General features: G+C 31.7%; 2 protein-coding genes across 3 annotated transcripts in view; both read left to right on the top strand.

Annotated features, from left to right (window-relative positions):
- Positions 1-1,041: 1,041 nt before the first annotated feature.
- LOC140046334 (uncharacterized) lies at positions 1,042-23,294 on the top strand. Of its 2 annotated transcripts, XM_072090944.1 has the most exons (17): positions 1,042-1,148; positions 4,240-4,498; positions 10,210-10,412; positions 11,835-12,221; positions 12,784-12,929; positions 14,271-14,354; positions 14,738-14,806; positions 17,113-17,180; positions 17,302-17,380; positions 17,792-17,970; positions 18,690-18,764; positions 19,544-19,701; positions 19,944-19,987; positions 20,447-20,607; positions 20,964-21,070; positions 21,392-21,512; positions 21,824-23,294. In XM_072090944.1, exons 2-17 carry the CDS (start codon positions 4,247-4,249, stop codon positions 21,893-21,895), a joined length of 2,205 nt encoding a protein of 734 aa, XP_071947045.1. In that variant the 5' UTR covers positions 1,042-1,148; positions 4,240-4,246; the 3' UTR covers positions 21,896-23,294. The 2 variants fall into 2 exon arrangements, with proteins under 2 accessions (XP_071947045.1, XP_071947046.1); XM_072090945.1 differs by lacking the exon at positions 14,738-14,806.
- Positions 23,295-23,492: 198 nt separating this feature from the next.
- LOC140046333 (free fatty acid receptor 4-like) overlaps positions 23,493-25,094 on the top strand; it is a 34,666-nt gene continuing 33,064 nt past the window's right edge. The window contains exon 1 of the mRNA XM_072090943.1: positions 23,493-23,730. The gene's annotated coding sequence lies outside the window, so the exon portion shown is untranslated. The remainder of the gene's footprint in view (positions 23,731-25,094) is intronic.

Raw genomic sequence — 25,094 nt, 5'->3', positions numbered from 1 at the left:
AGCGCGCGCAAATCTCCGTCGTCGTTTCAATAGTCAACATACATAAAACGGGTACTACTATACACACTATACTACGTACCCGCAACAATAAATGATCCATGATTGATAAACCATGGAGTTATAAAACTATTTCTTTTTTTTTTATTTATTTAGTTCCATGTACAGTATAAAGTCATTACCAAATAAAAAATGGAAAACTCTTTCCTATTTAAAATGGTAGTGAAAATTGGTGCAATTTATTATTATTATTACCACACATTAAAAAAAAAATAATAATAATTTTTTCCATGCTACTACTGAAATAAAAGCAAGATATTAAATTAATTTTAATATTAATTATTATGTAGTAAAATTATTTTTATTTAACACATGGTTTCTGCTTAATTGCTTAGGGAGTATTTTGAATTTATAATTTTTATGAGTCTGTACTTATATAGGCCTAACTGGAGTTGCGTTTTTTATGAAATATGGATAAACTAGTAAAAGTGTACACAGGAAACTTTTGGCTCTTTAAAAAAATGGTAGGCTTAGTATAACTATTAACTCAGTATAATAACAAAACCGAGTGACACTGTCACTCTGTGAGATGTAGGGAAGGTATTGACGTTTTTAATTCAATATTACATTACAACATTTATGATGTTACTTCAATATCAGCATTCTAATTTTTTGTAAAAAAGAAATATGTGTTTTTGCATACAATTTTTCAAATGCTAATTTCAAACATTAAAGACTCGACTCACCTCTGTTTTTAATTTTCTTGCATTTTATTTTAAAGCAATAATTGGGCTATAGAAGCCTCAAATATGCTGATAATTATTTTTCATTTTTTGTTGTTTGAAAACTTGTATATAGCCTACTCAAAGTTTGATATTCATTTTTATTTTATTATATTTTCATGTTAGGGGGATAACACATTTTTAGCTGCACTCAATTCAGTGGAGGATGGGAGTGAGGTAAGCAGCCAATCATAATCGAGTATCGTTTGTAAAAAAAATATTAATCTATTTTCTGCTGAAGATTGACCATGCGCAATAGGCGGTGGGAACTTGAAGAAAACGGTCATGTATTTGAAATTGCGAGGTACTGTTTCGGCCGAGGCCACCTCCCTATCCCGACTCCAAAACATTATTCTCATGACCAAAACGGTAAGTTGAACATATAAACCTACTTGCAGTAAAAAACCAGAATATGGTACATTCATTTTGTATTGAATTTGAACAAATTCGTTAGGTCTCGAGATTGCCCGATGAGAAAAATGGGCGAGTTCATGACGTGTGTTATTGAGGGTTTCATTCCTTTCTCTCCCCGCCGATCGTCTGGTGGCGCAGAAATTGCCTGTGTTTAATTTAGCTAGGAGGTCGGCTCTCAAAATTAACATTTTTAAATCTTATATACTCATAATTTAGTAAATCATGATTTACTATTAGTGATAAGATTTTATGTTGATATATCAATTATTTAGATAGGTGTTGAATATTGAAGGACACGGAATTTTATGCCTAAAAAACACTCCTCATCCATCCTCCTCCTCGCCTTTAATTTAGCTGCTAGCTAGGCCTAAGCCTAGCCAACCAATGAATGGATGATGTGTGAAAGGCGGAAGCAGGTCAAGTCGGCCCTAAACCAACCATCTCTTCCTCAAATCAACTCAGCCTCAAATCAACTCAGCCTCAAGTAAATTCAGCTCGGCCTCAGTCTGCTTGGCTAAATCGGTTTAATTGAAGTTTTTCCATACTTTATTTTATTTAATAACGAGGCTAGGCCTAGATAGGCCTACTTATACTGTAATAAATTACCCACCATAAGTTGGCCTATCCATGCGGGTCCGATGATTTACTCCACAATAAACCACCACAGTGAACCCAAACAAATATGTTATGTTAACTTTATTTTCGACAGGACTAATTGTTTAAGAAATATTTTCCAATGATTTATTCTGTAAAAAATCTATTTAAATAGTTTTTGAGTGATGGTTCCTTCCTGATGGTGATACAGCGGAGCAGCATCCTCTATTTCAAATTCATGACCTACAAAACAAATTTTTAATGACCTCTCAAAAAATGGCATTAACTTAGAATTTTTCAGATGGGAGAACTAATACAGTACATTATTACTTGAGAAAATAATTGTTGTTTATCTAGACCTTTCTATTCAATCCTAACCTGTAGCCAATTTCTAGCCATTTAATAAAGACAGCATGAATAGTGGTCTCCTGTTCAACTTTTTCAGTGTGAAACATGACATAGAATTCAGGAAGTGATCCATTTTTCTACTGTAGATTTTTAATGCCATTTCCTATTGGTAATGGTAGTTATGTATTAAAATTTGGTATTATGATTTAACTAGTTGTTATACTGTTAAATTTACTAGTTACCTCCGCCAAGGAGATTATATTTTCACCCCTGTATGTTTATGTGTTTGTATGTTTGTGGGTTTGTATGTGTCTGTCGGTGAACAGCCTGGAGGCCACAGTTTTTATCCGATTCTCACCAAATTTGGACACAATGATCTATGCCTCAGAAGCTCGGACGAGTTCGAATTTGAGGGGAAAAGGTCATAGGCCAAGGTCACAACTAACAAAAAACTATATTACTACCTAGAGACCACAGTTTTTATCCAATTCTCACCAAACTTAGCCACAATGATCAATGACTCATCATATAATTGTGGTTAAATTTTGAAGATCAAGGTTCACAAAAAACAAAACAAAAAATAAATAAAAAAATAATAATAAAAAAAAGAAAAAAACCCTCAGTGGGACTTTATCCAGCGATCTCAACTGTGAGAGGCTGGATACATAACCATTACACCACACACTCATCCACAACTTTGTATGGTGTAGTTAGCCTATTTACACTTAGAACTAAAAAAAAAAATTTAAAAAAATATATATATTTTCCGGGGACATTTCGTGTAGAGGAATTTTACAGTAGGCGGAGGTTTGTACTCTCGGAGTACCCTCTAGTTGCCATTATTTTAACATTATCAGCTTTTATTATTACAATTTACATAATCTCATAAATATATTAGTTTTACATCTGTTTAATAGTTAATCATTTTTAATAATTACTAAGTGTTACTGGGTATAATGTTTAATTTCAAGTAAATTATTAAGTCACTGTACCCTAAAAGGGTAGCTCTGGATTTTGAATTAATTATTGTTTATTCATTAAAAAATTAAAATATAAACCTATGTAACACTGCAGCATATAACAACATAGATAATAAACCCACTTATTTATCGATCGCAGTGCTGTAGAATGAAAGTCATGGCCCTTTGTTTTAAAGCGGTGGTGTACAGAAATTTTTAAAAAACAACAGTAAATGACCATTATTTATTACAGGAAATAAAATAATATTTCGATTAATACCACTATACATTGCCATTACAGTATTGCTTTCACCTACCTGCTGTACCATCACATTACACTATTATCATTATTTATTGTGTGAAGGCCTACTTTCTTATCATAATATTTTGACACATGATACTGTTGATATACCTTTTGCATACTAATGAGGTTAACACTGAAATACATAATTTATCAGAAGATTCCAGGATCTGCTTGACTGATTCCTTCAACAGTATGAGGGGAATTGTATTGTATGTCTCAGATTTAAAATAAATATTTAATTGATGATTTTAAATTGTGATTTGAAGGATTGGTTTTTAAAATCATTGATTGATTCTATTCACTGTACTGTAGGCTTGCTCTAGTAAAACCACTGTGTGCTTTTAAACCAATATTTTGTGTCTACAGTACCTACAGGTTTATTAATAACTTAATCATAATAAGTTTCTAATATAGAAGTTAATCATCTAATAAATTTTTTTAATATCAAGTTTGTTGACAAATTGGTACAATGGGCCAGTGGGAAAGCCAGAATAAAGATTGAAAATTATTATTTTGTTTATACAGTATTTTGTCTAGTTCATGCCTAGCTTACCTGGATAAACCGACATAGGCCAGGGAAAAATTTCATTTTAAAATTTTGTTTACCAATTATTGCTAATCAAACTGATTTTTTAGTCGAGAAACATAGTTTTGTATTGTCTTTTTTGCTACACAATTTTAGAAATGTGTAGCAATAACAATATTCTTAAGATTTACCTCCAAGCCAGTGGTATCGTTCATGAAATTATTATGATTGACTACAGTGTAACTGTAGGATGGTATTGCGTATGTATATTTTAAATAGTGTAGAGTGTTATTTTGTTGTTGTTTTTTATTTTAGGTGCAGTATGAACAGTAACCCATTCTCACCTCTCCACTCGTTGGATAGTTGTAGCAAGACTCCAATTGATGTTGAAAATTTAAAGATTCCATTGTTTGAACAAGAGAAGTTTGATAGTTTGCCATCTCCATTGCTGCCAGTGCCAGAGAAATTTGATAAGTTGCCATCGCCATTGAAACCGTCCTCACAGTCCGGAATTTTAAAGGCATCGCAAAAGGAGAATATTGCGGCTACGTTGCTTTCAGCGCATAATAAAAAGGTATAGACGTAATTGGTAACTGGTTACTTCAAAATTAATTATTTGTATGTTTGTATACATGGCAGATTTACAAAAAAAATTAATATACAAATTATTAATTAAAAAAAATTAAAATACTTTCCATGTTGGGTTGCATTTATTGTGACAAAAGATAGTTGTTTTACTCTTTGTAATTCTGTAATAAACAAAATGGGGAAGGAACAGTGACATTTTCAGGAATATACTGGATAGGACTAGTGTTATTGTCAGTGTTGACACTGTAAACAATCAATCAAAATGTCTATAAAATTTGTACTAAAAAAATCTATTTCAATCAGTGATCATTTTTTTAATATTGCAATTCTAATGTCAAATCATTAGCACTAATCAATGTGTTTAATTTAAACAAATTCTTAATTGATCAAAAATATTCTGACTGTTTATATTGAAAATGATTGCTTTTGTTCTGTACTGTTGGTGTTTGTCGCTCCATGCAAAGCAGATTATTGGATTTATCCTTTAGTGTTGATTGATCTACTGTTGTTAATCTTGTATTTGGCTAATTAATATTTCACTTTTAGGTGTGAAATAAACAGGTTATCATTCACAGTCACGCCTCAGCAGGTAATCCAGCCCCAGTTTGAAGAATAATTATATTATAAAAGTTATTTACTTTCATTATTGTTTTAATTATAAACAATTAGTGAATTTTATATAAGTGAATTAAGCTTCTTTTTAATTTGTAATTTTCTGTTAATTGTTATATTATAGTTTCTTGTCTAAAATTATACATTTTGCCTCAAAGAGAAATATTAATTTATAGAAATTAAAATGGAATTAACTACTGTATCTTGTTTAGTTACTGTATAAAGCTCTGTCTACACTATCAAACTAGTTTGACAAAAAAATTATGATGTGTCCAAATTTGGTAGTGATATGCTTAAATATGATAAAAAGTTTGATAGTGTAGACAAAGCTTTACAGAATACTGTAGGTCAAAAATGGATGCGGACATGCCTTTGGGAATTAATAATAAGTACATTTGTAAAACGAATACAATTTATGATGCGATAAGAGAGAATTGTGTGTATCGGAAATATTGAATTAAAAAACTAATTTTGTTAAATTTTTAAAAAAATTACAAACCAACAAGTGATCAGTATTTGATTGCATTTGTTGCTCCTTAGTAGTTCTTTTGGATTGATCAAGTTGCAAAATCGAAGATTTATTTTTATTCATGTATTTTAATTGGTAAAGAACATTTTATTATTTTTGTGCTTCACAATTTACAAACTGTGTTTAATCATTTAGGTTTAGAATCATTTTCAAGGGTTATCCGTAAGGTTATTTTTAACTGCTGTAGCCTACCGGACCTTTAAACCTTTTTTGTTTTACTAGCCCGAATTTATTTTCAATGGCAAAGTGGATATCAATAATTTTAATATAATGAAATTTCTGTGAAAAATGACTGGCAATGCTGATTTTAAGAAATTGTATTAATGAATAGTTTTTATTTTTATTTGATGAATGTTTTTATCTCAGTTACCATGGGTGACGTACAATCCAGAGAAAGAAAGCATGCTTTGGATGATGCTACCTTGTTGAGGAAACCACGACTTACGGTAAATCGTCAACATGCAAGATCAGTCGGCGATTCGCTGGATCACGTTCCCGATGACCAAGTCAATAAGAGATCGTTTCGGATAAAGAAAACTCTAAGTTTCATCAACCTAAAAAAGTCATTATCATTCAGTCGATCAACAGGTCAACAAGGATACAAGCCTTCTATGACCCGATGTCATTCCGTCGATGTTTCGCATATTTTGCACGAAACTGAAGAAGATGATGACGATGAAAGCCTAATGGAATATATGGTGGATTCTCCGCTAGATGTGCATTCGGAAACCGATTCCGAAACGTCTTCCCTACACATATTTGAAGAATCTGGATCATTTTCACTGGGAATGAATGTTGATGTTCTATTAGAAGCAGTTAAAAATAAATTTTCTGAGGATTGTCTAACAAATGACACTTTACCAGAAGACAGTACAGATGATGTTAATGATGATAAGTTAATTAAAACTGATTTAGTTTTAAAGAATGTTGATATTGATAAACGTAGCTCTTTAAATATTGAAGAAACAATCAACCTGTTGAATTTAAAGAAACTGAGAAAGCAGAAGTCTTTGAAAAGGTTTGGCACTCAAGAAGACTACCCTGATCGCCGTAGATTGACGTCCCCACAGATCATCAGAAGATCTTGTAACTCAAATTCGGAATCATCCGAAGAAGATGATGAAGGTCGATTTGATGCGTCAGATTATTCAGAATATACCGATAGTGATTCTCGAGGGCAGGCTTTACCGTTGTCATTCCTGTTGCCGACGGAGCCGAAGTCTTGGGTTCCTGATGTAGAAATATGTCTTGACCTTCCCACGCCACCTCAGTCTCCATTTTTAGAATCAGCAAAGGTATTATTTTTCTTGCCACCACTGAATGATGACGTTGAATGCAGAAATGCATCATGAGATATGTGAATGAAGAAATGCATCATAAGATATGTGAATGAAGAAATGCATTATGGGATAGATAAATATTCTTATAAAAGCATTGTGATCTCTTTTCTTTGTACTAATTACTTCTTCACTTAAATCATAATATGTTATGATATTGATTTGCCCATGTTATGTTTGAACAATATATTTTTCACTGTTTAAATTTAATATACAGTACAATTGACTGTACTTAAAAAAAAGACTCAAATGACTTTACAACTAGTGACATGAGCAGCATGTGTCTTCTACTACAAAGTTAATATTTAATAATATTTAATATGTTCCTGCAAAACTAAATGATTTTTTGTTTGTTGGGATGTTTTTTTTTTTTTTTTTGTGAATACCCATCCGTTTATAAACAAGGCTAGGGAAAAATAATTTAAAAAGTTAGGGAAAAATATAAGACTAATTGCTCTATGTACTAATTAATTATTTCACAAGATACTGATCATTAATTTGTTGATACTTTGCTTGATCCGTCTTGTATGTACACTTTTTTTGCATTTTCTACATTGAATTGCTGCTTTTCTTAGATAACTAGTCTAACCAATCCTTAATTTCCCACTTCTGAATAATTATAGCAACTGACCTAATATTGACCGATATAACAAGTTAATCTCTAAGTTATCTAATTTTGTACAGGTTTCCTATAGTATTACTATTAAATACCAGTAATATAGATATACAGTTGTACAGTAAATTTTGTCTTGAATCTTGAAGATTGTAGAATTTTCCACATGGCCTTTATGAAGAGTAATTTCAAAATGATTGATGATTTTGTATTTTGCTAGTTCCAATATAAAAATGTTTTTAATTAAATTCAGTTTCTAAAAATAATATACTACTACAGTACAGTAGGTATAATTGCTAATTACTGTATAGTAAACAAAACCTGCTGTTTATACTGTAATTAAAAACTATACTAAGAAAAAGCAAATATTTAAAATAATTATTAAAAATAATTTTATTAGTTGCGTTTAACAATGACATAGAGTATAATTCCGCCAGTGTACAGTAGCATGCAAAAAGCTATACAAAACAACCTTTATTGCTATCCATTTCTAAAATATATAAAACTATGTTTCTTGACTAAAAAATCAGTTTGAATAGCAATATTGCTAAACAAAATTTTTAAATGAAATTTTTCCCGATGTCAAATTCTGTGTTTTTCAGAATCTTTTGAGTTCTGTCAAAAATTAGAATATTATTGAATTGTAATGCTGTATGAATTTAATTAGGAATAATTATTAAGAATAACCAATAGCTTGAGTGACTGATATGCTTTTTAATTAAAGAACTAGAATGTAAATTTACTCTTTTTTATAATTTACCGCGATGTATTCCACAGTACCTTGCCTTCATGATCTTCAAAATGAAATACAGTAGCATCGCTAAAGGCATACATGAACATATTATAATCTACTGTCATGTACTGTATAAGATTAGCATATTTTCATTCGCTCGTGGCTGAAACCTAGGTGTTAGCTGAATCCTAGGTGTTAGTCTACTCATACTGTAGGTGAATTAAATTTTGATCAGTTGACGTGCAGCGGTCGGCGATTGCGTTCTATTAAGGCCAGTAAGGCACGATTTACAAATAGTTTCCATCCAGGAGCTATTAGAACCTTAATGTACTGTAGCCACTTTTTGAAATGTTTTTGTTTTTGCGTTTGTGTGGTGTCCGTCTATGAACATGTCAACTGTCTACTTCCAACCAAACTTTCTTGCAGCTTTATAAAAAATAATAGTATTCATACCCATAAAACTAGATCCTCCTATAATCTCCACCCTCCCCTTACCAAATTAACATTAATGCAACATAATATCCGTTATAGTGGCACCAAATTATTTAATGATCTCCCCGACGAAATTAAATTGGCACCTTCAAAAAATACATTTTCTTTTAAACTTAAACAAATTCTACTCCATAAATAACTAATAATAATAAAACAACATTTTTATTCTGGTTTTTCTGTGCTTCCATAGTATTTTATTATTATTAATTTGTCGTTGTCTTGTTTTGTTTCTGTTTGTTTAAACTCCAATATGATTACAATTTCTTAACTGGCTACCCGTCACAAGTTTTTTTGGAGGGAAACCTCTAAATGTTATTACTTTCTGGGTTTTGCCTCTTAATTATTTATATTTAAATTGTTATTTTGTTTACTTTGAAATGATAAGAAATAAATGTTATTATGAATGAATGAATGAATGTTCTGCCAACAGAGCAAACAGAATTTCTATGTATTTTTCTTAAAACAAATGACAATAAATGATACGGTACTTGACTTGATCCTAGTGCATACCTCTCATAAGGAATACAATATAATGAAATGCACTATAATGACTAAGGCCTTGTCACTTTCATTATACTAATCTAGAGTTTGCTTGTTATTTATAAACCTGTTGATTTGTTTATGTCCTCCCTTTAGGCCATGCAGGATATGATAATAAATCATACAACATAAATAAAGAACAAATCAAATCTATATGCTTTCTTTGTAACACTTTATGTTTTGGAATTTAAAGTGAAACTGCTAATTGTACCGTGTGTTACTGTAAGGAAGTGTTTTAGACAAGATATTGACTTTTGAGGGTGAACATTGGCGCTTTAAAGTCCCTTACGGGCCGGCAGGGTAACATTCTTGCACCCCTGCTGTGTTGCTATATAAGTCCCTAACGGTAACACTTCTGAAATCTTTCTTTTATAATTACTGATTTTATGATTACATTATTAATACTGTATATACTCTAAGGAAATATGTTTTATATTTCTATTATCTTTCTTATAATTAACTTAAGTTTTTCAAGATTCAAACAATAATTTTTTTATCAATGTAAGCCCTATGGCTCATGTTGAATTTATTTAAAACATTGCGTATCAGATATTTCTATTTAGAAGTTTCTATAAGAAAGAATAATTCTAATTACATTACACTAATGACACTTTTTTAAAAATTATGAATACATCTTTTTTTATTTGTTGGAATTCATAATAAATTAATGCAAATACATCTAAGACAATTTTTTTTTAAAGAAAAAGTTCACTAAGAATATACTACTAATACTATATATCTTGCATATTTATTATTTTGCTCCAATGTGCATACGGTACTTCCTTTCTAATCCATTGTATTTATTTAATCAATATTTTTCTTTTTGCTCCCTGTACTGTAGGTCACTTTTCAAACACCTTCAAAGCCTAAAAATAACAAATCCAAGTTGCATACTGCGTTTTCGGCCTACGAATTCGTACGTGAGCTTGATGACAAGGAGAGTTGGATAGAACGCGTCCAAGTTGTCACCAAGCAAGATCATAACGATTATATAAAATTTGCCAACGAGTTTGTCAACGAGCTTATTGATAACCTTCCTTTAAGGTAAAAATGGAAGACTCCATTTTATGGAGGAGTCTATTTTGTTAATTTTATTTTATGACACCCGAATTCGAAGCATGAACTTAAAATATGTTTCCAATTCGAAACAATTAGTAAAGCTCTGTCTACACTATCAGACTAGTTTGACAAAAACAAGTTTGATATGCCCAAATATGGTAGTGATATGCTCAAATATGGTAGTGCTATAACATCATGTCCATATGTAGGCACATCACATTTTAAAAATTTAATTTAAGTTTGCAGTATCCTAATGGCGTAACTGCAAACCTAACTTTACTAATGAACTTCAAAAATATTAAAATATTGTCTAGACAAAAATCTTGTCTTTTTTAAAAAGCGAGTCTGGTGCAGCTGACTTGCTGTTGACCCACTGGGCAAATAGTTAGGTAGCCCATGGAGTGGATTTCAACATTTGACCCATGCAACAGTAAATGTGTTTCATTCTGATTATAATTGAATTAACAAGGTTAATTCAACTCAGAAATACGTGCATAACCCATCCCTTTTACCTGAACCATTAATTCTAAAGAAAAGTAAAAGTACTGAGTAACTGTAGTAGGAAAACTATTATAGATGCAATAGTAATTTATGGACTTTACTCATAATATTTTTAAAAAAAAGCCAAGTTGGACAACATGACAACTGTCTACTCTATCAACCTAGTTTGAAAAAAAAAAAGAGTATGAAGTGCCCAAATATGGCAGGGATATGCCCAAATATATATCTCCATATGGGCACATTTTTTTGACACATAAAGTTTCTATAGTGTAGATCGAGTGTAAGAGTAAGACTATATTAATTTATATACACTGTCAAGTAGAACAAAGTTTTTTATAACTTACAATAGCTATATATTATACTGATTGTTGTTTAATTATATACTGTAGGACACATTCATTTAAACTCGGTTTATATTTTCTATTTTTTTATTCTTTTTAAACAGCTGTACCAACATTTTACTTCCAGTATTTGAGTACCCTTACTCATAACATTGAATTTCCTTTATGTGATTTATAAAATGCAATAGGCAATTGACCAGTGCATTTTATATTTGCAGTATAATTGATGTTGCTCTTAGTCTTTCAACATTGAGAGTTCAATCTTTACGTTAATATCTGCGGAAATAATCTTAAAAAATAATAATTAATATTTAAACTCTTGTTGAACTTTTCAAATGTTGTTAATATTGATAAATCGTTGAATACAGTAATCACTGCGATCTATCAACTCCGAATATAAATCTGTTTTTGTAACAATTATTAAAATTTCATGTTGAGAATACTACTGTACTACTACTAGTACTACTATTACTAATAATATTTTGTTTTGGTAAACATGTTTATCTAAAATAAAAACATAACTAGAATTTTATAAACTCAAAACTTTTTGAAAATAACTTTTTAGGGATTTGCCGGAGCAACCAGTAGATTTGCTGATTGGCATCGAAGATAAAGAAAATCTGGTAGCTGCCTATGTTCCTAGCGAACTTGATCAGCAAAAAGACAATAAAATGGCGGGAAAATCCATAGCTGATATGACCGATGAAGAATTGGCAAACTTCAACCCATTCGGTATGAAGACAGCCGTCGCTAACTCGCCCCCAAAGGCTACAAACACCGCAAAATCTTATGCTGATATGACCGATGAGGAGTTACAGAATTTTAATCCTTTTGGTACCAAATCAGCTGTTGCTAATTCTCCTCCAAGAAATTCAGAGCTTGACCTCAAAGATGTTGAAAATTCATTAGATGATGTTGAAGTAACCAGGATATCACCTGAGCAGCCTGACAGGTATGCCGTGGTTTAATATTCAGATGGTTTTACATTATAATTTTAAGTAGACCTACAAACAAGGGTTTTACATATAATTTTATACCTTCAAAATGACAATAATATATTCTCAATGAAATGCTTATACATGTTTTAATCTGATACTGTATACTGTACATTAATTGAATTAGTCAATCAGTTTATTTATCACTGATGATGATGAGAAACTACTGAAATATGTATACCTGCTATTTGCAAGTATATTCAGGAAGGAAGTGTTTTATTAAAGATGTATTGTCCCCCTAAAAAATTTTTTTTTAATATTTTTATTTTTTAATATGCCATTTTAATGTCACATAATAGTTATCCACTTTGAAAAAAAATGTATTACCTGAAAAAACATGTTTTTTTTTTACGGAAGGGATTAACTTATTAAAACTACAAAATAACCTATTCAAAGTCTGACTTAATTAATCTTCATTTTTCATGTTTTTAGGAAATTATCAATCATTTTAACCACTAAGCAACACAAAAGTGTTAATATAAACTTAATTAAAAATATTTAACAAATTTATCTTTGTAGCACATCAGTGGGATTCATTGTAGAGGATACGTCTACATCTGATTCTACTAGTGATTTTACTTCTGCCGATGGCAATATTGAATCTGAAAGAACGCCTGTACCTGTAGGTCCAGTTAATGGAGTGAAAGAAATACCAACTCCTTCAGGTGTGTAATGTATTTAATATGATAGAACACCTAAATTATCTGATGACTGGTTCGAATCTATTTTGACTCCACCCAAGAGTGTCAATGGACGATTGATATATCGATGAAGATACTGTCAATCAATATTCCACTTTTGGTTTTTGGAATTTCATGATTGTAGTGTTTGTGGACAGAGATTTAAATAATGTATCTAAATTTAGGCATGACAACCTTGCCAACTTGAGTCACCCCCTCTCCCCCCTCCCCTTGTAAAAATAAATAGAAAGTATTAAAGAAAAATATTAATAATAAAAAAATAATATTTAAAAAAATGTTAACAAAATAATGTAAGAAATAAATCCAAACAATCAAAACTAAACCCAAAACCAGCTGTAAATACTGCCAGCACACTGACTAGTTCTGTGTTAATCAACATGATGATTGTGGGAACTCATAACGATGAAGATGCAACTTCAATCATTTATTCCTTCTAGAGAAACAAGGAACATTTTTTCCCCCAGCATCAATCACAAAAATAACTGTAATTAACCAATTATGTTTCCGTAACAACCTTTGTTCAAAATTGTTCTAAAATAATGATTTTTTAGACAAAGGTAAAAGGTTAATACTTCTATTCAATCATCTTATTTTACTAAATGAACAATCTATTTTAAACATCATATTTAGATAATAAATTCTAATGTATTAAATGAAGTACAGTATGAACATTTTTTCAAACATACATTTTATTCATATACATTCTGAAATGAACTTGTTAAACTATATGATATATTTTTAAGTGCTCTGTATATTTGTAAATTATAAATCTGATGTAGTATTTCATTCTATCAGAAACGTGAGCATTATCTCGATATTTGGTATGCTGTCACATAACTCAAGTGATTGGTTTTAGCATTGAGTATGTTTTGATTCTAAATGTTAGAAATTACTTCTCCTGCTAATCATAATGGCTGTGTTTTTTTCTCGAATACTATTTAATGGACTGTGACATTTATGATACTAGACCTGCCACTGGTCTATCGTTATTTATTTCTAATTTGTTTCTGCTAATAACTATAATTATTATCCCATTTTTTCTTATTAACCAATAATTATACATTCTGTGGGTTTTATATTTAGTTGTTTGTACCACTTACACATAAAAAACTATAATGTTTTTTTACTATATAACTCCTAATTAGAAACCAATTTGTGTAGCTTGTTTAAAAAAATTCTATATAACTGATCCTTGATTATCTTGCCCATTTTGTTGGAGGCAAAGTTCATCCTACCAAACTGGTAACAAATTCAGCGCATACAACAATTAAAAAAAATAATCCCAATCTAATTTTTTTTTTATAGATTTTTCTGCAATTTTAACTCCTGACATAACTGGAGATGATGATTTTGGAGGAGGGGAAGAAGAGTTTTTCCCAGCAGAAGAAGGTAATTTATAAAACATTAAATAATTTTACAAAGAAATGATAATAGCCCCCTCTATAATTTTTAATGAAGTGATTTTTAACAGGAAGTAAGCTTATATAGTAAACATGGTAGTTTGTGTGTTAAATTTAACGAATATGGCTTCTTTACCCTCTGAAAAATTGACAGTGATTTTAATTTAGTGGCATTCAACTATTTGTTAAAACGTGGCAAAATCTGTAACGTCATTGAGCGTTTTGAGTATTAATGTGTTTTTGGATTTGTAGTCGATATGTTCAAATGGTAAACATGTAAGTTTCATTTTGGCCACTTTGGCTCGAAATGCATGACTAATACATCAAGTTTCCTCTTTCAATTTGCTGCGGTTCTCGTCTGCCGCTTCGAAGGCCCCTTTGACACTGATGTTCAGAGGCAGATAAGTTTTGAAGAAATGGAATACCGCCTAGCGCAGGAAGGTAGGAAGCAGAAGACTGTGTGTGTGCATGCACGCGTCACTAAACATGCGGTTGCAGTCATTATGTCACTTAGAATAGAGCATGGTATACGGGTGTACATACAGAATGTGTCAACTAATAATAGTAACTGTACAAATATTCATATGCACTATAGTAATAGAGTTACATATATACATACACCATTTATTGCTCCTTACCAAAAAATTTAAGCCGCATTACAGATAACTAAATGTTAATGTTAAGCAATGTTATGAAAATGTGTTTAATGATATTTGCCAGTATATAAATACAGTTAGTATATCATTTTTCAGATAAGGTCGTGTTATCTTCTCGTAGACAACATAACCAATATGGTGCACAATATATTATATATATATAAATTATAAAAAAGAGATTGTAAAATACCATAAGCTGGTTGGTTTTAATTGTGGATTTAATTTATGCTTTCCATTTTGTGGATTTTTTGTATGAAATATTTGTAACTGTGAGTATCAGTATGATCCCTTATTTAAGCTTGTATTTCTGCAGGGAAATCGCAGATGTTTAAATAAGACTATTAACTGAGAATATGATTAATTCATAAGGAGGATTAGGCATCAAATCATAATGTTGCATGATGATATTTACAACTAATTAACAATTCATGAAGTATGATAATAACAGCCAAAATTATAATGTATAATAAATTTGTAAATGACCCTTTTAAAAATATGAAACATACTCAACAAATTTCTTGTATTTTTACGCAAATTTTGCCACATTTAACAAATTTGATTTTGCAATAATTTTTGTGAGTTTTAAACCTCTTATTCATCAAAATTTAAGATGTCTTTATTTAAAAGAAATTATGATAACTATTCTTAAATTTCAATCTGCAGCCATAAGTGTCATTTATTATAAAACTAATATTTTGTTTTTATGATGATTTATAAATATCGTACACTTTCTACAACTGATCCCGACAAAATGACATTTAGTTTTTTGTATAGAAATAGTATCTGTATCTGAACAGTGTATTAAAAAAAATTTAAATTTCATAATCCACAATTAATCATTCTTAAGCTCTGTCCACACTATCAAACTAGTTTGACAAAAAAATGTGATGTGCCCATATATGGTAGTGATATGACTAAATATGGTAGTGATATGACTAAATATGGTAGTGATATGACTAAATATGGTAGTGATATGACTAAATATGGTAGTGATATGACTAAATATGGTAGTGATATGATATCATCATATTCATATACAGTATGAGAATATCACATTTTTTTGTCACATAAAGTTTGATATTGTAGGCAAAGCTATAAACATTTAGTCTTTAGTATGTGTTTGTTTTTTGTGTGAATGCATGCTTGAATGGCCATTGAAAAGGTTGAAGAACAATTAAATATTACAATTTTGGGTACACCAAAGGTCTGTTAACATAATGTAAAATATTTACACAAATATTACATCATTATAAGTATTATAATATCAGTACTATAAGATTTTCATAAGATAGTAAAAACCTGACAATTATAGGTGGGTGTCCCTGTGGCAAACAGGATGCATTGACCATTTCAGAACGAAGCAATCTCTTTTCATACCATGAGAGAAGACTCCACCTGATTTCTGAAACTATTCTATTATTCAAATATAATAAATAATATTTCTTTGTCATCAGTTAATGTTATGAAAATGATCAGCTTTTTAGCTAATGTTTATGTTGTCATTTACGTGTAGCTATGGTAGTTGTAGCGTTGTGCACTAATGGACACTTACTGAGGTCATAACATATGTATTTATTTTATTGACTTGTAATTTATACAGGAATAAAATTATTCCGGTTAATGTATCCCATGATGCATTGTAATTTATTATTTGCAAAATGATTTATAGCGATTGGATTAGGTTTGCTAAAGCTCTGTCTACACTATCAAACTAGTTTGACAAAAAATTATGTGCCCAAATATAGTAGTGATTTACTTAAATATGGTAGTGATATGACATCATCATGTCCATATATTGGCACATTACATTTTTTTTGTTACATCATGTTTGATAGTGTAGACACAGCTTTAGTTGTTGCAAATCAAAAGCTCCAGAGCAGAGCTTTAGTAACCAAAATGTATATGTATTCTGGTATTCCTTTAACTGATTAAGAATTCATGCTGTCTGGATTAAATTGGTGGCGCCATTTCTGGTCTATAAGGAAGGAAACTTGATATTTATTTGCATGTGCATTCTAAGGATTAGTCTGTCATCGTTTTTTTTAAATTGTTTTCTTTTGCTTCCTCTAAAATGTTTATTTTTTGTTTCAGTCTTTGTACCAGCTGATCCTGCCGCGTTTGATGTCGACTTCCTTGAGAAGGCTGGCAGTGGAAGCTCAGTAAGTTTAAAAGATTTGTATTAATGGTCTTTCACACCTGTTCCGGAACGGGTCCCGTCCATCCATCCATCCAGCTATGCGACCATGTAAAATTTTAATCAATACAATGTTTTTTTTATAGTTCCAAGAATCTGCTCTTGCAAGACAATCACTGTATGTGAAGTTTGACCCCTTAGTAAAACCAGCAGATTCTCTGGCATGTAAGTATTCAATAAATTTGTGAAGCTGATATTTATATGTTTTGTTCTTCGTTGATAAATTATTTGATGCATACTTTTACCTTATACCCATATATACTCACTATACAAATACAATACAATCTTGATACAGTAGTGATCCAAAAAATATCATAAATAAACAAATAATCAATAAATAAACAAATACTAGGACTTGCTTTCCATTGATTGAATGACTACTACCAGATGTTGATGTTTAGCATTACAATGTTATGTATAAATTACCCAGACTTTATACTAGTATAAATATGTGGTAAGAATAATGAGCAGTGGATACTATATTATAATGGGATGGAGATAGCAACTTATACTGACTCTTGCAGCTTACTATTTCTTCACTATTTATGCAACTTTTGTTCAATTTGATTCTTGTAGTAGCATCAGCAAGATCATTACCGCAGGTAATGAAAACAGTAGGCGAAAACGATCTATTTCAGATGGATACGCCACCACCTTCTAAACCCATTGCTCGTACACAGCAACTAAACAACTCTGATAACCATGAAACTCCGAAGGAGATTGATAGGTTGTTGCAATACAGCCCAAACAATCAGGTAATGTTATGTTATCTAGGCCTTGTCTTTAGAAAATTGTAGGTGTGCTACAGTTTGCACTCCTCAATACATTCAGGTGCTGTAGGTGTGCTGTTTGTATTTTGGTGTGTAGAAGTTTACCAAATTTAGGCGTGTTGTAAATCGCACTCCTCAAGGGCAGTTTAGGAGTGTGTTAGGTGAGTGATCGCACTCGCTCGCCTTAAAAGACAAGGCCTGGTTATCATGTTTAGTAACATTTTCTTTTAGTAGAACTGTTTCAGATAATCATACTGGCGTTGACCATTACATCAATGTATAGGTAAATGCTATAGAAAGTTTTGCACTATTAGCATTAGAATAAGGTGACAGAAATCAAAGAACAGTGTGCCTGATGGCTGATTTCCAAATGGACTGGTGCTTTTGTAATCTGATTTTCCTCGGTCAACATTCAACAGAGGACAAATAAATGTACAGTTTACATTTGATTAAATTTACAAACAAAAAACCATTCACCGTGATCTAGTTATCCTTTACTCGTATTTAAATACATATAAACCTAAACGCGAATTACTGAAAAAATGACAATGCTGTGGATGGATTTCAATGGAGCTAAATCAAAACAAGTAAAAGTAAAACAGCCAGACAAATATAGTACAAAACAATAGCAATATTTACAAATTTTAAACATATCTGAAATGTCTACTTGATGAATATTCATAAGCAAACTTGATCTATTTCAGAATACAAGTATGAAGTTTGGGGATAGTCCAAAAGTTTACTCTCCTCCTAGGGGAGGAGAAGAAGGCATAGTAGAGGTAAGCCTATCAATTTCATTGTGTTTTTGTCATTTTAGGTTTGATTACAGTTTCTTATCCTCATTGTTCCTGTCAATGATTTAGCTGTATACTTTTACAATCACAACGATACTCACTTTTTTCCCACACAATTATACCTACTTACTTGACCCTTGCAATAGTACTTATTTAGCCCTCGTAATTGTAATTATTTAACCCTCACACTGATACTCACTTAGCCCTCACAATGATAGTTACTTAGCCTTTGCACTCATACTTATTTAGCCCTCATAATTGCAATTTTTTAACCCTTACATTTTACAAGAAACTTTCTTGGCCCTTGCAATGGTACTTATTTAGCTCTCGTAACGGTACTTACAGTAATTGGCACTTGCATGGTACCTTTTTATGAAATTTACTTGGCCCTTGCAATGGTACTTATTTAGTTCTCATAACGGCACTTACAGTAATTGGCACTTGTATGGTACCTTTTTATGAAATTTGCTTGGCCCTTGCAATGGTACTAGCTCTCGTAACGGTACTTACAGTAATTGGCACTTGTATGGTACCTTTTTATGAAATTTGCTTGGTCCTTGCAATGGTATTTATTTAGCTCTCGTAACAGTACAGTAATTGGCCCTTGCATGGTACCTTTTTATGTAGTTTGCTTAGCCCTTGCAACGGTACATAGTTAGCTCTCTCAATTGGTCCTTGAATAGTATCTTGTTAAGGTACTTGCTTAGCCCTGCCAATGACATTTATTTCACTGTTGTTTGGATAATATATGTGTCTCTTTTCAGCTGCTTAAATACTCCCAGACAGAGATGGATACAGTGGTAAGAAAAGCTAGACATCAAGTGCAGAAAGAAATGGAGAAACGAATGCTAGAACAGCAACAGAAATATGAGGCAGTTGTAAGAGAAAAAGAGACTTCGGATAAAACTAACTCAGATTTGAAGTAAGTTTGACCTTTGACCCATGATTCCATACAGACATGTCAAAAAACCAAAAGTTTATTTAATGGGTTTCATTCTTGCATCTCAAATGAAAAAAAAAGAATTGGGAAATGCTAAATCTTACAAAAAATTTAGAATCATGGTGAACGTAATAAGAATAAGTAATGATGCGATATGCTCAGGGGACTTTCGGTAAATATCATTAATTTTATTTAATGTTTATAATTATGTTTGTGTTTTGTAGGGCATTGGTTACTGAATATGAGCGTACAATACAGCAAATGATGGGTAATGTATTTAACTTATGTTGGTTTTCTATCTTTTTGTGTGTTCTTAAGCCAGTACAGTTGGTAGGTCTGTGATTCACTACCTAGGGTGACATGTGGTGACCCTATAGACCTGCTATTTGACTGCATTTGCATATTAATATAGATTAAAAACTCCTTTGTATCCTGGGAAAGTGTCCCCTTAATAGTGGTGTCCTCTGAATGGTTGTTTGTAGTGTTAACAAATATTGCTACTGCAAAGTCTCCCTTAATAGAGGTGTCCTAAATCCTAAAGGAAGGGTTATACTGTACTATATATTAGGCCAACCTAAAAAAGAATGTTTGTTTCCTGTTGATTTTTGGCCCACCAAATTTCCAGTCAGATTATTCTGAAAAAAAATCTATCCGGGCGCTCGACCTGAAACAAGCTATTTTTTTATTTTGGCCTTTATTTTAATATCATCATGGTTTTTATTCATAGGTGATATGAATCATCATAAAAACTCATCTGAGGGAAAATTTGAAGAACTTCAACGAGAGAAAGAACAAGCCTTGGACGATTTGGCGTCTGTAGAGAATGCTTTCAGTGACTTACACAAGAGATATGAAAAACTCAGGAATACCATTGAAGGTTATAAAAAGGTAAGTAATATTAAGGCCAACTACTATTAAGGCCTATTACAGCATCGTACGACGAGGCATGTCGTCTTGAATGGTCGTTGTTGTCCGAGTTAAAAGCTGATGAGACGCATCTTGTCTGCACTATCAAACTTTGTGACAAAAAAATATGATGTCCCCATATATGGACATGATGATGTCATATCACCACCATATTTGGGTATATCACTACCATATTTGGGCACTTTTTTGGTCAAACTAGTTTGATAGTGTAGACAGAGCTTTAGGCATAGTTTTTAGGTTGTTAAACAATTAACTTTCTCCTGAAATATTTAAAATTTGAAAAAAAAAAGTGACAATGCAGTCATATGTCATTTCAGAATGAAGAAATTTTGAAAAAGTGTGTATCGGACTATCAAACAAAAGTAAAAAAACAAGAAAACCGGTACCAAACGCTGAAATCACATGCTGAAGAAAAAATAGAGAAGTAAGTACAGTAGTAACTGTATTTTTATAAAATTAACTTTTATTCATTGGTAGTTACAAATTATGACTTGGTGTGAGTCTATTTTGTGTATTTTAATGGTACTAAAATCTGATGTCCGCTTAGCTGTTGGCATACAGTATATTTTGATAAATTTATTGTTGATGCGTGAGGGTGTTGTACGTTGTAGAGAATATACGCCCTCACTCATACCTAGTGTCACTGCCTCGTACTAAATGTGATTATTCTTGATTCTGCATAAATCACAAATCACATCGCATATGCCTTTCAATAATAGTAATTTTGTATTGTCTTGTGATATAGGGCAAATGCCGAAATAGATAAGGTAAAGAAAAGCTATATAGCGGAGATAACTGGACTACAAGCTGGAATGAAACGAGAACAGATGAAATCAGCAAGTCAGGAAAAAACTATTGAACAGAAGGTATGTATTCTAGTTAAATATGTATTGTCTCCCTTAAGAAATAATAATAATATAAAATATACATATTCACATATTAGTTATTTACCTTGATAAAAAGTTGGATCGCAAACAAATTATTTACTTGAAAAAACTGTAATTGATTGCAAAAAATAGTCAAATTGACTGGAGGTCAATGGGTTTTTTGTTGAATTTTACTGTTTATTTTGTCTTTTTATAAGTGAAAACGGTATTATAATAGAACAATTAAATATATGAAATATATGTTTGCTATAATTTTTAATTTAATATTTGTAATTTTGGTTCTTTCACAGACGAAAGAAAATACAGAACTTACAAATATTTGTGATGAGTTAATAGCCAAAATGGGAGCTGGATCTAGGTGATTTTACTGCCAAATAAGGACTCCAAATTGTCTATAAATATATACAGCAGTCTGACAAGACTAGGACTATGTAACTAGCCAATTGTAAAGTAAATGTCTTGTTGAAACTCACTGTACAACTGTTGTTTATGATTGTAACGATTGTAATTTTTATTCCTGTGCTAAATCCGGTTTGTGGTGCCATTGAACGAGTGCTTAACTTTGACGTTGAAAAATGAAAATTGTGAACATTTATCGGCTACTGGAAATTGTGAAGTTGTACTTAAATCGGCAAAAGGAACTGGTCAAAAACTTTTCAATTGATTGGTAGAGATGCGATTCTTTACAGCTAGTGAATGTGAAGAATTACTAGTATGCGTTCAAGTTTGGGTGTTTTTATTCTTAATTTTCATTTCTCAATAGGTTATTGTAAATATCATAATATTTGACCTTCAAAGGTTACTAGTAATTATGAAAAATATAAATAATTTTTCTTATGCATTTAATAATTGTTTAATAATAGTTGTATGTTCAGTATAGCATATCATCCATAGACTACAGAATTTAAAATATTCCCTCCACTTTCAAATTGTTGTTTCTTGGTAACATGCACACTCTATAGTCTTTTCACACATTTAAATAGTTGTGGCTAAAGCTCTGTCTACACTATAAAACTTTGTTACAAATTTACAAAACAATGTGCCTACATGCCCATATGGATATGATGATGTAATATAACTACCATATTTGGGTATATCTCTACCATATTTGGACACATCACACTTTTTTGGTCAAACTAGTTTGATAGTGTAGATAGAGCTTTAGGCAATAAACTGTTCATCCATAGTTTCAGAACCATCCTTTAGCCTACAGTGTTGCACCTAGTATGCAATTCTAGTTTTCCTCATGTTGGAATAGAAGGGTGTTAGATGAGGACAAATGTTTAGCAAGTTTTTTTTAATGGTGTAAAATACCTTACCTTTTTATTTCAAGAAGTGCACATGGTTTACTTGGGTACAAAACATTAATTATAGTTATATGGCATGTTAATTGCCTTAATTGATTAAAAACATCAATTTATCTTGAACGATACTAAACTATCAAAATTATTGTTGGAATTATAGAGGGTGCTGTTTGCTCTAATAAATTAAAATTACTACAACTTGCTTTTTTTCAGGATAAACCAACAACATTTGTTATAAAATTATCAAGCTACAGTAGTTGGAAGGGAATATTGAATTAAAATGAACTATTTTCATAGTTTAATCATCATATAATACAATAACTCTGTTATATCGCATATCCTATCTCAATCTACTGCTGATTGCCAAAATGTTATACTTATAGGAAAGGATGTAAATTATTATAAAAATATATTATATCTCTTGTCAATAGTAAATGCACTGAAAAGTGGAAAGCAACTTGTGAAGAATGTTTTTAATTTTAATATTGCGTACGAAATTGACCGCTATTGTATCTGACTTAGCCCTGAGTGCGACATACAGTACTTAAGTGGTGCGCGTAAACGTCCAGCACTTATTACGCGCACACGCGATGGTGGTACTCGTCACACACACACACACACGTTCATCGATCGTCTGCTCTGTGAGATGTGGCTTTGTTTTTAAATCGATAATTAGTTTATTATATGTGGCGAAATTTCTACTGTCGTGGATTACTACAAAAATTATTAATATACTCAATCCAGCCTTCTTTTGTGGACATTTATTACAGTATTAGCCTAATTTAGTTAACAAGTCTGTACGTAAGGTGCCAGCCCTGCCTGCCGACCTTATTAGGCTTTGTTGCCTCTATCATATCACGGAACTACTACACTATAGGGCCTCTAGAGACTAGGTGAGTATAGCCTAGGCTTAGTATTTTAAAATTATTTCTGGGCCTAGATGTTGTAGGCCCTACTGAAAAAAAAGTTATTGCAAACTGCTGCTGTCCACAATAAATATTGTGGGATGATTAAAAATCTATGTAGCGCCCTCCAATTTGTTTAGCGATATATCGCCCTCTAATGGACTTTTGTGATTGATAAAAAAAACAAACCATGTACACTTTTGTTGTGAATATGATGAATGTAATGCTTGTGTCAAGCTAGCCAACAATAAGCCAGCCAACAATAAGCCAGCCCACTTTTATTTTTTCCAGCCAACAATAACTATGAAACGCCGTTTGTGCATTCTTTACATTTTCATTGTTACTTATGGCTTTTATGGTATTAGGAATTAAATATTTGTGAGAAAAACGGCAGATTGTTCCTGGGATTCACTTGGTGGGATTATACTAGGGTACCCCCTTAGTCGTCCAGTATAAGTTAGAGTGGGACCAATGGTCCCGTTTACTCAGCCCTCATCTTTAAAATTTGAGTGTTACTCAATTATGATTTTTAAAATATAGTTAAATTTGAAACTGTATTTGTGAGAAAATGGCGGATTGTTCCTGGGAGTCACTTGGTGGGATTATACTAGGGTACCCCCTTAGTCGTCCAGTATAAGTTAGAGTGCGACCACTGGTCTCGTTTACTCAGCCCTCATCTTTAAAATTTGAGTGTAACTCAATTACAATTTCTAAAATATAGTTAAATTTGAAACTGTATTGGTGAGAAAATGGCGGATTGTTCCTGAGAGTCACTTGGTGGGATTATACTAGGGTGCCTCCTAAGTCGTACAGGAAAAGTTAGAGTGGGACCACTGGTATAGTTTACTCAGCCCTTATCTTTTAAATTTGAGTGTAACTCATTTACGATTTAAAAAATATAGTGAAATTTGATACTGTATTTGTGAAAAAATGGCGGATTGTTCCTGGGAGTCACTTGGTGGGATTATACTAGGGTACCTCCTTAGTTGTCCAGTATAAGTTAGAGTGGGACCACTGGTCCCGTTAACTCAGCCCTCATCTTTAAAATTTGAGTGTAACTCATTTACGATTTTAAAAATATAGTGAAATTTGATACTGTATTTGTGAGAAAACGGCGGATTGTTCCTGAGAGTCATTTGGTGGGATTATACTAGGGTACCCCCTTAGTCGTCCAGTATAAGTTAAAGTGGGACCACTGGTCCCGTTTACTCTAAGCCCTCATCTTTTAAATTTGAGTGTAACTCATTTACGATTTTAAAAAAATAGTGAAATTTGATACTGTATTTGTGAGAAAACGGCGGATTGTTTCTGGGAGTCACATGGTGGGATTATACTAGGGTACGTCATTAGTC

This window comes from Antedon mediterranea, chromosome 4, assembly GCF_964355755.1.
Source record: "Antedon mediterranea chromosome 4, ecAntMedi1.1, whole genome shotgun sequence".
In the NCBI taxonomy this organism is placed as follows: domain Eukaryota; kingdom Metazoa; phylum Echinodermata; class Crinoidea; order Comatulida; family Antedonidae; genus Antedon; species Antedon mediterranea.
Note: the sequence above shows the minus strand (reverse complement) of the source record. Positions and strands in the feature narration are given on the sequence as shown.